Source organism: Misgurnus anguillicaudatus, chromosome 17, assembly GCF_027580225.2.
Source record: "Misgurnus anguillicaudatus chromosome 17, ASM2758022v2, whole genome shotgun sequence".
NCBI lineage: Eukaryota > Metazoa > Chordata > Actinopteri > Cypriniformes > Cobitidae > Misgurnus > Misgurnus anguillicaudatus.
In genome coordinates, this window is record NC_073353.2 from 7,380,019 (window position 1) to 7,398,728 (window position 18,710).

An 18,710-nucleotide genomic window follows, 5' to 3' on the forward strand; every position below is an offset into this window, starting at 1 on the left:
TCGCCTATAAGTAGTATTCAGTATTTAGCCTTTTGTTTTTGGACAAATATATCATTTAATGTGAAACTTTGGGAGTGTCGATCTAAAGCACAGAAGATTGATTGACAGCTGAGCGGTCAGCAGCGCGCTACTGCGCTTATAGCCTATATTCTGAATAACTAATGACCAGATAAGTTGATAATATGAGTAGCCTACAGTGATTCCAAATGAATGTCCAAAAAACTCGTAATATGTTAAAGGTCACATATGGTAAAAACTGAAATTTTGTGGCTTTTTTCATGATAACTGAGGTCTAGGGGCTGTGTAAGTACCATATACTGTAAGTTTCAAAACAGTCATTTAAGAGTCAAATTCACACAGCCTGCTTGAAGGAGCTCACTTCCGTGAATTTGCTACGTCACCGTGAGACAGTCGCCGCCTTCAGTCTCCACCCCGAGCACTGTCCACCGTCCACTGCCCCACCCCCTTGTTGCTAAACAAACTCCGAAATTATATCACACCACGTGAGAAAATGCTGTTCAATTGATGGATGTCAGGAAACTAAATCATTGCAAAGGCTTCTGAAAACATTAATATACGAGAACAATGACTAATATTCATTTAATTAGAAATTCCTCAACAATTAGTTAAACTTTAGCCGTCTGATCTAAACATTTCACAAGTGACTGCTTCGGTGTGGCAGTTCAATGCTGGTTTGTCCAGGAATCTACTCATCAAAGATGTTGCAGTACTTACTTTGTTGGATCCGACCTTAAATCCACAGCCCGTAAGTAAACACATATTAAGCAGGGCTGCACGATAACTTGCACGCGATTGTCACGCGAATCTCGTCGTTTGTAGTAAAGCGGCATCACCTGCTCTCAGAACCGGCTGCCGGTTGCCGCTTCTGAAAGCAGCTGATGGTGATTTACTAACTTACTAATCAATGAACCGGCTTTACTGAAGAGATGCACGAGACAATCGCATGCGAATTATCAGCAGTCCTAACTTTTAAATTACATTATGGAGCCAGAGAAAACTGAAATTATATATTGTAAACAATTATGCAACGCTAACGTGTTTGCTAACTAGATGCTTACATGTTGTTTTGTAACGTTAAAGTCTTTGGTAGCCACCGGTTTTGATAGAATATTTGTTGGAAATCAGACATTGTTTGTATTCTTAAGTTACAGACACAAGCCCTGTTGGTGTCTGTTTGTTTAATGAGTTAAACATGGTAAGGTTAAAATCTCTTAGTCTCTGTGTCTGTTGGTTTACTAACCTAACATTTAGTGTCCAGAAACTAACATTTAGTTTTATTCCATGGGTAACTTTATTTCAACTGCGTATTTCACTCATAAAAACAGGCCTATCAGAAGAGAGGCTCATGAATATTACTTATTACATGCCAAAACGACCTGTTTTTAGCAGAGCTCCTGAAAGAGGAGCTGTAAAAAATATATAGAGATTGTTTTTGGTACTTAAACAGCAAATATATATTCTTAAGGACATCATAACCTAAAATAAAACTCTAGAAAGCCTAAAAATATATGACCTTTAAATCGAAAGTTTAATAATGTCTTTTCTCGCAGCGCTGCGTCCGTATATGCGCCGGTGAACATCAAATGCGTGATGACCTTGCACCTTAAATTACCCTAAATTTATAGTCATAAAGATAAAAGTAAAACAATATTCGAAACTTTAAATTATGTATTTTTATTTGTGTAAACTCACAATAAGGAGAAAACTTTGTGCTTATTTAAAATCATTAAAAACATGACGTGCTTTCTGCTGCTTTGGTCAGCGCGTCACAAAAAAAAACAGAAACTCAAATACTTTTTTATTCGTTTTGTCAATTTAATTATTATTTAAGTGTAACATATTTCGTAGGCTATAGGCTTATTTATTTTATTATTATTTCTCAAAACAGAGACGTAGCCTAATCATCCTCTGTTGATTTAAATCTATTTGTTCATTAAACTAAACCCATGGAAGAAATTATGATCCTTTAGGAGATTTATTTATAAATGAGTTAACACGCGAATCCAGAAAGGAATTTATTTCTAAGACAGCCAGTCTGGCAGGGCGGACATTTCTGTAGCTTTTTTGCGAGCTACCGCCGTGGGTTTTGTCTAGAAGGGATACAGCAAATGCCGAAAAGTTAAGGATTAGATTTGGAGGTAGGATTATTAGGATAAAAACAGCGGCTCTGGCTAAATGAGATACAAATACATCCTACAATCGTGTGAAATTTTGTGTTTAGAGTTGGGTTTGGTTGAAGGATTAGGATAAAACAGTGCTCATCCAGCGAGATTTCGTTTGCTGTATCCCTTCTATCCACAACCGCAGGCGTGGCGGGGATGTTTAAGGCATGGGGGGCCGCCACGGTAGAATGTATATAGCGGAAACACTGAGGTGTGTACTTGCATTATCCCAAATGTTCCCAAGGATTTGTAAATCCAGAGAATTTCTTATTTTATATAATGGCTCTTGTCATTGTCACCTATCAATTATGTAGTATCCACGATACCCTCAGTTTCCTCTTGTGAATCGGTTTGACCCTAAATGGTGAGATTTCCCATCGTTCCTCTCTCCTTCAAAGCGTCATAAAGCTTCACCTTCGTTATTGTTTTGAAAATTATTTGCAAACTGTGTTAGAATTAAAAACTAACGAAGCCTGTTTAATATGCTTATTTTACTATTGCTTTGTTGAAAGGGCAATAAAAGGAAGTAAAAATTACTCTTCCAAAAGGGATTCTTTTCTAAGGCCTATATCTCAATTAAAAAATTGTGCATCTTAAGAAAGATTTTATCTGTCTAGGTGGGTCCTGGATTGAAAGAGATTGAATTGCATTATATATAGTATGAATGCAGTTGTCAATCGTATATATGAATTAAATACTGAAAGCAGAAGTGATAACAGTGTGCAGTGCTGCAGTATGTACGTGGCCAATAAAATTTTTTGCATCCACAAATGCAGATGTGTGTTTTTGTCTTTGTTTCAGTTCGACAAGTCCGACACTAAAGCATCGTCTTCAGAGGTCAGTGTGTGATCTGGAGTGGAAACCTCTGTGTGGATCTGTGTTGGCTGTGGCCTGTCAGAGCTCTTTACTCATATGGCACGTGGACCCTACATCTCTCTCCACCAGGTACAAATAGTCATCATATGTATGTATGTTTATTTATTTATTTATATTTATATACAGTCTTGTTCAAAATAATAGCAGTACAATGTGACTAACCAGAATAATCAAGGTTTTTAGTATATTTTTTTATTGCTACGTGGCAAACAAGTTACCAGTAGGTTCAGTAGATTCTCAGAAAACAAATGAGACCCAGCATTCATGATATGCACGCTTTTAAGGCTGTGCAATTGGGCAATTAGTTGAATTAGTTGAAAGGGGTGTGTTCAAAAAAACAGCAGCGTGGCATTCAATCACTGAGGTCATCAATTTTGTGAAGAAACAGGTGTGAATCAGGTGGCCCCTATTTATGGATGAAGCCAACACTTGTTGAACATGCATTTGAAAGCTGAGGAAAATGGGTCGTTCAAGACATTGTTAAGAAGAACAGCATACTTTGATTAAAAAGTTGATTGGAGAGGGGAAAACCTATAAAGAGGTGCAAAAAATGATAGGCTGTTCAGCTAAAATGATCTCCAATGCCTTAAAATGGAGAGCAAAACCAGAGAGACGTGGAAGAAAACGGAAGACAACCATCAAAATGGATAGAAGAATAACCAGAATGGCAAAGGCTCAGCCAATGATCACCTCCAGGATGATCAAAGACAGTCCGGAGTTACCTGTAAGTACTGTGACAGTTAGAAGACGTCTGTGTGAAGCTAATCTATTTTCAAGAATCCCCAGCAAAGTCCCTCTGTTAAAAAAAAGGCATGTGCAGAAGAGGTTACAATTTGCCAAAGAACACATCAACTGGCCTAAAGAGAAATGGAGGAACATTTTGTGGACTGATGAGAGTAAAATTGTTCTTTTTGGGTCCAAGGGCCACAGGCAGTTTGTGAGACGACCCCCAAACTCTGAATTCAAGCCACAGTACACAGTGAAGACAGTGAAGCATGGAGGTGCAAGCATCATGATATGGGCATGTTTCTCCTACTATGGTGTTGGGCCTATTTATCGCATACCAGGGATCATGGATCAGTTTGCATATGAAGAGTTTGGTTCCAAAACGCAATAAATCCATTTTGACAAATTTTGTTAAAAACGTGTTTTCTATACCAAGAAAGTGACAAGATGAAAACCACTATTTTCTGTTACAAACTTTCACATAGCATCTTTAGGTTATAAAAACATAAAAAATTCAAATCCATAAGTTGATTTTCAAAGATTTATTATAAAAACGGATAATTTTTTCCACAAAATGCAATAAATCCATGACAAGTTTTTATTCAAAATGCTATAAATCTATTGAATCAATAGCCTATATAAATGTGCATTCATCTTTGCCATGTTATATTCATTTAGTTGACTAGTTGTACACACTAATTAAAAATATAAACATTAATGTCATTAATCAAAACACTTACTTTGTCATATTAAGATCATGTCATTGCGGTTACTTGACGTCTTCGCTTAACGTCTTTCACAGAGATCAGCTGTAAAATGTTTTTGGTCCTGCTCGATTTTCGTTGACTTTGAGTAAAATTATGGAAAGTTTTTCATAAGATCCTCTGGGGTCAATGTGTTAGCATGAGAAGCTTGCTGTCGGGAGAACAAGCACCCGTCTCCCGAGTGCCTCTCAGGGAAATTATTAGATGCTGATGGCTTACGTTTCTTTCCCATCACAGAAAACCATCACAGGTTTAGCGATGCAATTAAAGTATTATTTTGTTTTGTTTGTTGATCACGAAGTACAAAGTAGATGAGGAAAACTAGGACTCCGTGGACTCAGCGCGTCCGCCATTGTTTGTTTACATTGCGTGACTGGTGGGCTGTAATATCAGAAATGGATTTATTGCGTTCTGTAAAAAAGGAGCAGTGGCGTTTATCGCATTTTGGGAAAAAAGGGAGAAAAGATGACAGAATAACACGGCGGATATTGGATTTTGCGTAAAATTAAGAATTTACTTTTAACTACTGACCTGATATAATACTGATTTTGGCAGTAACTCATTTTTTTCAAAAATGATGTTGGTTCCAAACCAACAAAATTAATGTTATGGAGTGGCCAGCCCAATCTCCAGACCTTAATCCAATTGAGAACTTGTGGGGTGATATCAAAAATGCTGTTTCTGAAGCAAAACCAAGAAATGTGAATGAATTGTGGAATGTTGTTAAAGAATCATGGAGTGGAATAACAGCTGAGAGGTGCCACAAGTTGGTTGACTCCATGCCACACAGATGTCAAGCAGTTTTAAGAAACTGTGGTCATACAACTAAATATTAGTTTAGTGATTCACAGGATTGCTAAATCCCAGAAAAAAAAAGTTTGTACAAAATAGTTTTGAGTTTGTACAGTCAAAGGTAGACACTGCCATTTTTTTGAACACACCCCTTTCAACTAATTGCCCAATTGCACAGCCTTAAGAGCGTGCATATCATGAATGCTGGGTCTTGTTTGTTTTCTGAGAATCTACTGAACCTACTGGTAACTTGTTTGCCACGTAGCAATAAAAAATATACTAAAAACCTTGATTATTCTGGTTAGTCACATTGTACTGCTATTATTTTGAACAATACTGTATATATGCATATGCTCACACACTGTCGTCTGCAGGCCGTCGTCTGGCTGTGCGCAGGTCTTGTCTCATCCGGGTCATTCTCCCATCACATCCATCTCTTGGTCACCTACTGGCTCTCTGCTGGTATCTGCGTCTCCAGTCGATACAGCCATGATGGTAAAAGAAGCCTTTTATTTTATTAATAACTAGGGTTGGGTACCTTTCACATTTTTACCGGTACCGGTTCCGAGGCCGGTACCTGGAATTCGATACCGGTACCCAGCGGTACCTTTTTCGGTACTTTACTCTGACTTAAGTGACTTTCAGTGGACATAATAAGCCCAAACCTCTCATTTTCAACATTTTGTTATTTATTTCGAAATGTTTAATAATACACACAATCTTTACAAAAAAAAACATCCCTATAACATCCAGGGCATATGTCTTACATATAAATAAAATAAATAAATAAAATATATAAGTAAGACAAATGATCAATGAACAAACGTCCTAAAAGCAACATAAAAGTAAACTTTTATGTTGAAAACAATACTAGCAGTTGATTTTTAGAAAAATCAGCATGTCAACGTTCTCAGGTAAAAGCCATGACAGAGCGGTAAAGAACACTCGCTCTGAGGATGTAGAAGAGGACTGGACACAGAGATACTTTTTTGCCAATCTGGCCAGCATTGGCATTTGGTCCGCATGTGGTTAAATGTGTTCGAACAGCCACACGGACTGCCTTCTCTCCTCCTATTTATCTAATTTGAGGTACTGAGGACAACGTTTTACGTCATTTCTGACTTTTAGCGTGAACACACAGTCTTTAGGCTTTCATTGATAAAGCTAAAAGCGGCTGATCTCCGCAGTTTCATTTCGCGAGCGCGTGAAAGTTGTGTGATCTTAATTCATTAATTGTGCTGAAAAATCTGAGAAAGCTCCAACATATTCATGTACAAAACACTGTGCAGCATGTTTACTTAAAACACAAGCATAGTATTAGTTCGTGTGCATTTAAACCCGTCATTACTCCAGCTTACGTTAAAACAAAAGCAAAGGGACTTCCCCGCGGTCTCCACGGACCACCACTCAAAGTAATCAGGACAGGACCGATCGAAAGTGGAAAAAAGAGACGGACTGGTGTTGCTAAATACCAGGTGTAAACAGAATTTGTCTCTCTCGTCCACTAGTGATCCGATCGACGAAAACGCATCTTAATAAGTTTTTATATAAGCTTAATAAGCTGTGCTTCTAAATACACACTGTGTTTAAATAAGTGCTTCCTCAGGTTGGATGTATTACCACTGCTTACCTTGCACTTACTGTTACAAATATTACAGGTAGCATTGTCTGCATCATCCTTTGTGAAATTTAACCACATGTTAGATCGCTTTCTGTTAGCCATTAAGCAAGTTGCAAAGGGGTGTCACTTACCACACCATCTCTCTCTCCCGCGCGCACACGCTTTCGCTACGTACCAGACTCACACGGCGCGCTGACATGTTCTCTCAGGTACCGAAATTGAGCACCGATTGATTTTATGTGAATCGATACTGGGTAGTACCGACGCAATTCGGTCGGTGCCTATAAAAGTACCGAGGTCGGTACCCATCCCTATTAATAACAAGTTACTTTAAATTAAAGATACATAGTGGGCCCCAAAAATCTAAGATCATTAATAAAAATGCTCATGATGATTTTTTTAAAAGTTATTTTAAGACTCATTACAAATGATCAGTTTGAAAGTAAAAATATTAGTGAGAATTTTAAAATTTCTAATATTTGGTTTGTTTCTCTTCAGGGTTATTAACAGAAGGTGTTTAATTTATACTTAATTTAAGTCTTGTGATCCATGTTGTTTTTAGCATAATATGAAAATGATTATTAATAGTCTGTTATTAATAGTTATTAAAACTTGGTCAACTTAACAGATTTGTCCAAGAAATACAAGAACAATGTTAGTGGCTTTACTTTATTACACATCAGAGATGAGGGACTTGAGTCAGACTTAAGTCACAAATATTAGGACAAATATTATTAAGACTCGACTTGACTTTAATTTGACATTCATGACTTGAGACTTGACTTGGACTTGAGTTAAATGACTCAAAATAACTCTTTTTATCATTAAAGCGACACCATGTAATTTTCCAACCTTCATAATAAATTTTCAAGACCCTTGTGATAGTACATCGACTTTAAATAGGTTGAATGACATGTCTACCATAGCCGGACGGGGTCTGTATCACTTTTACTCGTATTTTAAAACTTAGGGTTTCTGGTAGTAACCAGAGCACAAAAAAAACACAAAATTCGACTGCTTTACGGCATACGTCACTTCCTCCACACAATTTGTTTTTAACGTGAATTTTGCTGGAGGCTACTTAAGGAATGTAGAGAGCAACTTCTATTATATGACTTTGTGGCACCGTGTTAGTGTCATGGACGTATGACACGGGCGACCCGGGTTCGATTCCCCTTTAAGGCAATTTTTTAATTTAAACCACGATCTTGATTCATACATAAATGCGATCTTCTTCATAAATGACGGCGATTATCTTGCATATAGTTCCCTGTATTCAGATGCTGTGTTCACGTATTTACCTTTCTTTTACTGTGTCTATGGTATTTACATTACAATCCAGGATGCTATAGCAGTCAAACTTGCTCAAACTCACACAGTGTAAAACCAAACCCTATTCATTCACCAATCAGATCCGAGCGTTTCTCTCTTCCTCATTTGCTGCGTTCCGCTGTCACTCGCGTGATGTATTACAAAGCGGCAGACCTAATCTCTTTCCCTAAACACATGGGTTTATTGGATTTGGAGTGACAATTTTCACACAAAAGAGAGGAAAAACGAGCACCATTGCGGAAAATCCTGGTGGCGAGGGAGAGAGAGACGATGCAACAATATTTGTTTCGAAAAAGGCAAGGAAATACTTCTGGTCGTTTCTCAATTGGAAGGCTGCAGCCTCCGGAGGTCAAATATGCAGGCTGCATACGTCATCAAGCCTGGTTTATTAAGGTAAACTGAGCATTTCATTCGCAAGTCATAAGCATACTGCAACAATTTACGATTAACTAAGTATAATAGTCAACTTTATAATTGTTAATATTCTAAAATAAGACAGTCTTGATGACGTATGCAGCTTAGAAATACGACATCCGGAGGCTGCAACCTTCAGATTGAGAAATGGCTTCTGCCACGACGAGTTCCTCATCAGAAAGTTGTAACATGACTGCGTTTCTTCCTGTTGTCTCAAAATGTTGATCGTTTAGCGTTTTAAATGTTTAGTTTTTAGTTTAGTTTTAAGGTTGGCCAGTTACTTTCCTTTGCGACAGTGCTGCGGCGCTTGTGGCCTCAAGGGGCGCTAGGCGTGAAAAATACATGTCTAGCACCCCCTAGTGGCCAAAAAGTTCCATGGTGTGCCTTTAAAAAAGTAACATTAAATATGTAACTGTAATTTCCATAAGTTTGTTATGATCAGTGGTGTTATGACAATTTCTGAGGAAGCTGAATTAAACAAGAAAGCATTTAATTAACTCTTTCCCTGCCATTGACGAGTTTTCTAACTGCCAAAGACAAGTTTTTACCTCAATCCATATTTTCACTATTATGCAGTAGGTGGTGCTCTTATCCTGGCTCAAAATGAGGTAAAGGTTGTACTATCCTGATGCACACATACTATGGCTCAACCATACATTTTAAATGTGACATATTGTTACTGTTTGACTCTTTCCCTGCCATTGATGAGTTAACTCGTCAATTAAGAGAAAGCGCTTCTTTGCCAATGACAAGTTTTTCTGTCAATTTGTATTACCGCTATTATCCTAATGCAGTTTTATTTTCAAAGGTAACTGTCGTAAAAAAAGAGATAATTTTGCCAATCATTTTAAAATTTCCTTTTTTGTCTGTTTGCCACTCGACCTCTCTATTATTAGCCCATAGTATCCGAGTTTTTGAGTTTTGTGATACATGCTATTAACCTTCAAGTATCCATGTACATTAAAAAAATGTATTCACTTTAATTCCTTGCATTTAATTTCAATTCTTGTAATGTATAAATATAACAAAAATGGATACATTTTAGAAAATGTTTAATTAGTAATATGAACATCTGTGTCAATTATGTTTATAATTTTTCCTTATCTCACGTGGCATGACGGGCCAAATTAAAGGTCATTGTGAGCCAACTTTGATCTATATCAAAAAGTCCACAAAATTTGAATTATTTCAGCTTTTTGCTTAAAATTTGCTATTAAAAAAAACCTACACATATTTGAGAAGTGATAAAAAGAGAACAAATGAAGGCAGAGGTCTGTTCTTTTATTTGATATATTGTATGTTTATATACAGTACAGGCCAAAAGTTTTGACACACTCACTCGTTATTTATTTATATTTTTTCAGAATTATAATAAACTTGTCCAAACTATGGCATAACACAAATGCAACTGTGGGAATTATGTTGGTGACTAAAAGCATCCAAAATAAATCAAAACTCTGTTATATTTCATTATCTGAAGTGCAGTCACCCTTTGCCTAGAAATTGCAAAACCATACTTGTGTCATTTTATAAAGCAGCTTCTTGAAGTTTCACTAGAATGAATTTTAAAGAATATTTAATTCAGGCTCTTATTGGCTGCTTTTTCTTCAATATTCAGTCCTCTATTTCAAAAATAATATTGTAAAATAAAATTTTAGTTTTCTACTAACAGAAAGTAATCTGTTTGGCACAGCTATATTTTTGTCTACCAACATAATTTCAAGGATTGAACCATACATCTTCAGATTAAATGATTTTAAGATCATAGTTAACATTTTAGTCAAGTGTGTCCAAACGTTTGGCCTGTACTGTATTTAAAGAGGAACATTTTCTGGAAAGCCTTAAACTTTTGTGAAAATCATAAAAAATGCTGACACTGGCTGGCAACTTTTAAAAAATGCGCTGGTTGGGAAAGAGTTAATAATAAAATGATTAAAGAAAGTGACAAATATAAAAAATGCAATTAATTAAAAACAACACAGCAGCAGTGTTCATTTTTCAGAGAACAAACAGCAAAGTTGTTTAACATCAAATGAAAACTCTTGCAGTGTTTTGCAGTCTATGCTGATGTACACAGTCATAACCGTCATCTGTCTTATCTGTCACCTCTGTCATCCTTTCATCCACTCTTGACAAAGAAAATTATTTTTCTTGCCTTCATTGCTTAATATAATGAACAAAAAGTTTATGTAAAGATCCTAATACTAATATATAGGGGTGTCCTCCTCTACTAAGGATTTACATATTCGAATCAGAATTGTCGAATCTTTCCATAGTCGACCGATAGTCGAATCATCTATGTTTTTTGTGCATGGGTTGGGAGGGGGCCAGGTACAAATTGGTAACTTTTTTTTTCTTTCACAAGCAGCACATATAAACAACTTTCTGATAAAGTGACCAAAACTGTCTTTCAGGTGATGAACGAAGACAAAACTGACGATGCATTTATATATATATATATATATATATATATATATATATATATATATATATATATATATATATATATTATATATATATATATATATATATATATATATATATATATATATATATATATATATATATATATATATATATATATATATATATATATATATATATATATATATATATATATATATATATATATATATAATTTTTTTTTTTAAGGTAAAATGTAAGGGAACATTTGTTTAATTATTCCTCATAACATTTTAAAGCCACGATCTACAGAACATCACACACAAAAAAAAATATTTTGATAATTAAACCTAAAAAAAAGGTGATCCTGCCTTGGAAACCCCGGCTACAATTCAGTGTTTTTATTTAATTTCGAGATTTAGCGCGTCAAAGCAGTCATGACCAAAATAAAACGACAAATGAGAAATGACAAATAATTTGTGATTGTGACGGTAAATTATAAAAACAAAATTTATATACAGTTCATTAAACGTTATTTTATAACAAGAAAAACACTGAAATTAATGATTTTATAGACCCTAAGCGTTATTATTTAGCACAGAAATACTGCTTGGTTTGATCATCTTTGTATTCACTTTAGATACAGAAACATCTGATGATTCTTATATTATTTATTTCAGGAATCTCTTTGCTATCATTTAAAAGTGAACACCGACCATAATATTAAATTACAAGAAAGACAGTCGTGTCAGGCATAAACATAGGTTCGGTGCAGATATTTTCTGTTTCATCATCGAAATTTAAAGGGGACATTTCACAAGACTATTTTAAGATGTGAAAAAAATCTTTGGTGTCACCAGAGTACATTTGTGAAGTTTTAGCTCAAAATATCATAGGTAATTTATTATATCAAGTTAAAATTGTCACTTTGTAGGTGTGTGCAAAAATGTGCCATTTTGGGTGTGTCATTTAACATGCAAATGAGCTGGTTTCTGTACTAAATGGCAGTGCCGTGGTTGGATAGTGCAGATTAAGGGGTGGTATTATCCCCTTCTGGCATCACAAGGGGAGCCAAATTTAAATTACCTATTTTTTCACATGCTTGTGGAGAATGGTTTCCCAAAACTAAGTTACTGAGTTGATCTTATTCACATTTTCTAGGTTGATAAAAGCACTGGGGACCCAATTATAGCACTAATACATGAAAAAAGTCTGATTTTCATGGTATGTCCCCTTTAAAGAAACGGCTTACCTGTTTTGTAGTTTAACTTTTGACAAGATAACCACTCTGTTTCAAATACATTTTAAAACTTATACCCGTCGAAAAACATCCGTTTTTTAATGTTTAGTTTGATGAACTCCTAAATATGAGACGCAGAGAGAGCACCTAGCCCGTTCGGCTAAATTGCATGCACAAGCATGGTCAGCAGGCAATAGCGCAACATCAATACAACTAAAAGCAATCCAAAATGTGCAGACTTAAATTAGATCAGAATTTACGTTTATAATTTACGATCAATCACAGCGCTTGCGGTCTGCGTAGAACTGACGCGCTGTTAAAAATTTTGCGAGGTGCGTGTCAGGCTACGCACAGGCTACGGATAGCCTACGCCGTAGCTACGCCGTAGAACCTACGCACGGCTATAAATCGCCCTTTAGACAGTAACATTTGTTTTGACTCTTAAGTTTATTATTGGGCGGCACAGTGACTCAGTGGGTACCACCACCAGAAGTTGTGTCAGTGAGTCAAAAGACATAAAGTTTATTGTTTTGTTTAGTTAAAGGAATATTCCATTTTCTCAAAAGAAAAATCCAGACAATTCACTCACCACCATGTCATCCAAAACGTCCATGTCTCTCCTTGTTCAGCAGAGAAGAAACCATGTTTTTTGAGGAAAACACTGCAGGATTTTTCTCATTTTAATGGACTTTAATAGACACCAACAATTAACACTTAACTCAACACGTAACAGTTTTTTTCAGCGGAGTTTCAAAGGAGTGTAAACAATCCCAAACGAGGCACAAGCGTCTTATCTAGCAAAACGATTGTCATTTTTGACAAGAAAAATAACAAATATACACTTTTAAAGCACAACTTCTCGTCTAGATCCGGTCCAGCGCGACCTAACGTAAATGCGTAGTGACGTAGGGAGGTCACGTGTTACATATATAAAACGCACATTTGCGAACCATTGTAAACAATAAACTGACACAAAGACATTAATTAGTATCAGTTGACATACAACAACGTAAGAACGGTCCTCTTTCAACACACTTGTAAACACTGGGGCGGAGTTTCGCGTTCGTCCTCTGTGACCTCTTGACGTCATGACGTATTGCGTAGGGTCACGCTGGCGCATCACGACCGGATCTCGACGAGAAGTTGTGCTTTAAAAGTGCATATTTTTTATTTTTCTTGTCAAAAATGACAATCATTTTGCTAGATAAGACACTTATGCCTCGTTTGGGATTGTTTGTAGTCCTTTGAAGCTCCGTTGAAAAAAACTGTTAAGTGTTGAGTTAAGTGTTAATTGTTGGTGTCTATTAAAGTCCATCAAAATGAGAAAAATCCTGCAATGTTTTCCTCAAAAATATAATTTCTTCTCGACCGAACAAAGAAAGACATCAACATTTTGGATGACATGGTGGTGAGTAAATTATCTGGATTTTTCTTTTAAGAAAATTGAATATTCCTCTAAATCCAGGCTTATTTCCCAGTTAAGTTAAAGAATTATCACAGTGAGAGATGATTGCGATAAATGCTTGTAAATTCATGAGATGTGTTTGGTTTCTGTTATATTTTAATGTTGTGTTGTAGGTGTGGGATGTGGCCGCAGAAGCCTGTGTACCTTTACAGCGGGTAGGTGGAGGTGGTGTTACGTACCTGTCCTGGTCACCTGATGGCAGTCGACTGCTGGCCGCCACACCGTCCGCTCTCTTCAGGTGAATACTGACTGTCACGTCACCTGCGTCCTCTCTAATGATAAATACATTTTGTTTCAAATGTTGTTCATAATAGAAATCATATATTCATTGTGTTTATTAAATGTGTTACTGGTGTTATGTACAACACATTATAAAGCTTGTTGAAAGGGGTTACCAACATAATATGCAAGCTAAATGCAGCACACACTTTTTTATTTTGGACAAATTCAATTATCTTAAATAATGTGAGAAAAGATCAAATTAGGACTGTACCGAAACAACAACCCAGCAGTAAACATAAAGGGTTGGGTAAGCATTTCGGAGAGTTTAGCCATAGCAAGTTAGCATTAAAAGCATAAGGTCCCACCCTCTTTCTTTAAAGCCACACTTTCTATTGTCGCTTGGTCATCATAGCGTAATGAATAAACATGCAGTGTTGCCAGATCTTCAAAACAGAACCAGCACAATGGCCATGCAAAACAAGCCCAATGATCCTAGCCTAAATACGAAGAGTTTTATCAATAAAATCATCAAACCTTAAGATTAAGAGCTGATGAACAATGATTAAGCAACAGTATGGCTGTGCACATACCACAGAAGATATGAAGAGTTTGGTTCCAAAACGCAATAAATCCATTTTGACAAATTTTGGTAAAAACGTGTTTTCTATACCAAGAAAGTGACAAGATGAAAACAACTATTTTCTGTTACAAACTTTCACACAGCATCTTTAGGTTATAAAAACATAAAAAATTCAAATCCATAAGTTGATTTTCAAAGATTTATTATAAAAACGGATTATTTTTTCCACAAAATGCAATAAATCCATGACAAGTTTTTATTCAAAATGCTATAAATCTATTGAATCAATAGCATATATAAATGTGCATTCATCTTTGCCATGTTATATTCATTTAGTTGACTAGTTGTACACACTAATTAAAAATATAAACATTAATGTTATTAATCAAAACACTTACTTTGTCATATTAAGAACCCTGTCATTGCGGTTACTTGACGTCTTCGCTTAACGTCTTTCACAGCGATCGACTGTAAAATGTTTTTGGTCCTGCTCGATTTTCGTTGACTTTGAGTAAAATTATGTACAGTTTTTCATAAGATCCTCTGGGGTCAATGTGTTAGCATGAGAAGCTTGATGCTGTCGGGAGAACAAGCACCCGTCTCCCGAGTGCCTCTCAGGGAAATTGTTAGATGCTGGCTTACGTTTCTTTCCCATCACAGAAAACCATCACAGGTTTATCAATGCAATTAAAGTATTATTTTGTTTTGTTTGTTGATCACGTAGTACAAAGTAGATGAGGAAAACCAGGACTCCGTGTACTACGCGCGTCCGCCATTGTTTGTTTACATTGCGTGAACGGTGGGCTGTAATATCAGAAATGGAGTTATTGCGTTCTGTAAAAAAGTGGGAGTGGTGTTTGTCGCATTTTGGGAAAAAAGGGAGAAAAGATGACAGAATAACACGGCGGATATTGGATTTTGCGTAAAATTAAGAATTTACTTTTAACTACTGACCTGATATAATACTGATTTTGGCAGTAACTCATTTTTTTCAAAAATGGCGTTTATTGCGTTTTGGAACCAAACTCTTCATATATAGTTATATTAATAGATTTACACAACTTCATTTACTGATTACTGTCAGGACCAGAAGATTTTTAACCGGCATAACAAAAAATGTTTCTGGACAAAATTACATATTATTGTGCCTTTAATGGGAAAATCTGTAATAAATCGTTTTAGATGAACAATACCACCAGTGTTGCCAGGTTTGCGGTTTTCCCGCACAATTGGGCTATTTTGAAAATACAGTTGCGGGAAAAAATTCGGAGCTGCGGGTTGTGGTTTTTTGGGCTAGTTTTATAATGTGCCGCGGCCACGAAAATGTTTATCTGTAGACTTATAATATAAACGTTCTTTATTTTCCTGATGTGCATTAATGCCATAAGCAATACATGTCAACCCAAGGACAGCTGCAGCGTCAGGAAGTCAGTGGAAAAGTGAGTGGAGGGGCCCTTTTTGCTCTTAATATCACGCCAGGAACAAGAAATTACCTTATGTAAGGAGATACGTCTATACTGAGAGGATATTTACAGACCACGTGAACCCATCTTTGTATGATCTTTTCAAGTTAAATAGAACATTTTAAATACGTAGATAGTATGTTAAAAGGGCAGAGTTCATACTGTCTCAATATGGCACGGTTGGGTACGCTAAGATGTACTTAAGATAATCTTAAGAAGTACTAAAGTAGATTTTTTTGTGAAAATAGAGCACCTTAAGTGCATTAAGAAAATTTTCATCTGCATGTAAAGTACATTAAAAGCAATAGTAAGAGTTTATTTTAGAGCCTTTGTTGTTATCCCGGAGGTTTCAACTGTGATTGGACAAATGTAAAAGTTGGGCTAGTTTTCATTTCTTTTGGGGGGGTTTTAAGTTGTCATTGGGCTGGAAATTTTTCTTGGACCTGGCAACCCTGAATACCACATTATCATGACATCACAGCGTTTACTGCCACACTCGTCTCATTTCACTTCTGAATTATAAACTCAACAAACAACAGGACACAATGGTGAAGAAGAGTAAAGCTTTCAGGATCAACAGTCATAGGAATAAAGAACAAGTCTTATAGGACAGACAGTCACAAAACACAAATACAACCACATAAAGCTTAGGCTTTAACACCTTTACTGACAACAAACTGTGTGCGTGTCTGCATGTGTTTGTTTACTGCAGGGTGTGGGAGACGCGGATGTGGACGTGTGAAAGGTGGCCGTGTGTTAAAGGCAGCTGTCAGGTAAGGAGATTGAAAGTTAAATATCATCATTTAGGAAATGATGTTTACACCTGCTGATGTCTCAATTTATTTTTCACAGCTCATAAGACTATTTGTCTGTAGATGTTTACATGTTAATGTTTATATATTTCTATGATTATATTTCCATTATAATGTACATGTATGACTTTATTTCTGTTTGTCTCTTGAGTCGGGCTGCTGGAGTCCAGATGGCAGCTGTTTGTTGTTCAGTATTCAGGGCGAGAGTCTCATCTATGCCCTTACGTTTTCTGATCTCACAGGTATTAACACCAGTACACACATCACACTTACAACTGTGCCAATATTCAGTACAACAGCATCGTTGTCTGAGTCTGATCCTGCTTCCAATTCTAGATCCATGACAGCCTAAGTGACAAACGCAACAATTTTTGCACCATTGATAAATATATGTTGCTGCCGTAACATGGCTGCAGGACGCGTAATGATATTACGTAGGGCCCGAAAAATATTCCTCTGCTATTGAAAGTTACGTAGGGGACTATTTTCAGCTGATGTGTAATATCATTGCGCCTCCCGCAGCCATGTTACAGCAGCAAAGTCCTTGATTATTACGCCAGTTTGAGAGTATAGTTCCTAACCATATCTGCCTAGAAAATCACAACTTTTAATTTTCCGTCGGTCTAAGTAAATACAGAAGAGTCAAGTTTTAAATAGGAAAAATATCAAATGTCTTTGGTTATTTTTTAGCGTGATGCTAATAATCTAATAAGATTCAATTAATTATTTTAAGCTATGGTAAAAGTGGTACCGCCAGACCCAAAGATCGGCTAAATGGATTCCAAAACGGTAAAATCAAATTTTTTACTCTAGGGGAGCTGAAAAATTAGCATTTTTTTTTTTAAAGTGGAGTGTCCCTTTAACATTTTCTGAGCACACCAAGGTGGCCAAAAACCGTGTAGTCCAAGTAACACAAACCCCAAGTCCCCTTAATCATTCATCACAATGGATAAAACCAGTGCTTTTCAAACTTTTACTTTTTAAGTACCCCCTCAGAAAATATTTGGCTCACCAACTATTAGACAAACTGTATGACATCAGAGCTTAAAGTCGCCATGAAACGGAAGTAGCGATTGCCTTATTTTCCCCGTGTTGACGTATATCCGAATGAAACGGCTTTTGAGGTGAAATAAGGCAGGGCTGGATTTGAATTTGTCCATCAAGATCTGATTGGATCGTTTGAAGTTGGGTCGTGTTGCTAATTGCTAATCGCTGCGATCTTCTCCAGGACCCCGCCCACCTGCCATACTTATGACCGGAAGTGAAGAGAGATCGTTTTGAGGAGGGGAGGAGATTTGCATTTTTGATTAAAGATTATGAGCACACACAAATTTTTTTTTTTAAATAATGAAGCTCACAGATAAGTCATTTGTTAATAATACCACAATATTAAAAATATATAGTTTTTCATTTCAATTTCATTGCGACTTTAAAGTACATAATTGTTTATTATTTGGTAGCAGTTAAAAAGGAGATGGACATTCGTTTTTTATTATGGTCCTCTTCATGGTTCAAACCAACAAGGAGCACAACTTTGAATAGAGTGCCATTTAATGTCTAAATGCACATTGACATATTTTCTTTTTTCTAAGTTGGATTTTCTGGAACGGTTACAACCTAACCACAATTTCTTTATTATCTTGATCAACAGTAAATATCTCACATTAAGATTAAACTGTGAAGTCTGTAGTTGTTTGCAAATTGGTAAATGTCATGTACTGTGTTTCAGGAGGTCCTAAAGCTGCCACAGTAGTAGCTGATCTGTCAGAGACCAGCTTTCCTGGACCTGATGGAGACCTTACGTAAGTCTCCATCAC

General features: G+C 36.3%; 1 protein-coding gene across 1 annotated transcript in view; it reads left to right on the plus strand.

Annotated features, from left to right (window-relative positions):
• aaas (achalasia, adrenocortical insufficiency, alacrimia) overlaps positions 1 to 18,710 on the plus strand; it is a 32,951-nt gene that overhangs the window by 8,756 nt on the left and 5,485 nt on the right. Inside the window, exons 8-13 of the mRNA XM_055215706.2 lie at positions 2,985 to 3,128; positions 5,716 to 5,836; positions 13,930 to 14,054; positions 16,794 to 16,854; positions 17,045 to 17,135; positions 18,623 to 18,695. Coding sequence (XP_055071681.2) covers positions 2,985 to 3,128; positions 5,716 to 5,836; positions 13,930 to 14,054; positions 16,794 to 16,854; positions 17,045 to 17,135; positions 18,623 to 18,695 — 615 coding nt within the window. The remainder of the gene's footprint in view (positions 1 to 2,984; positions 3,129 to 5,715; positions 5,837 to 13,929; positions 14,055 to 16,793; positions 16,855 to 17,044; positions 17,136 to 18,622; positions 18,696 to 18,710) is intronic.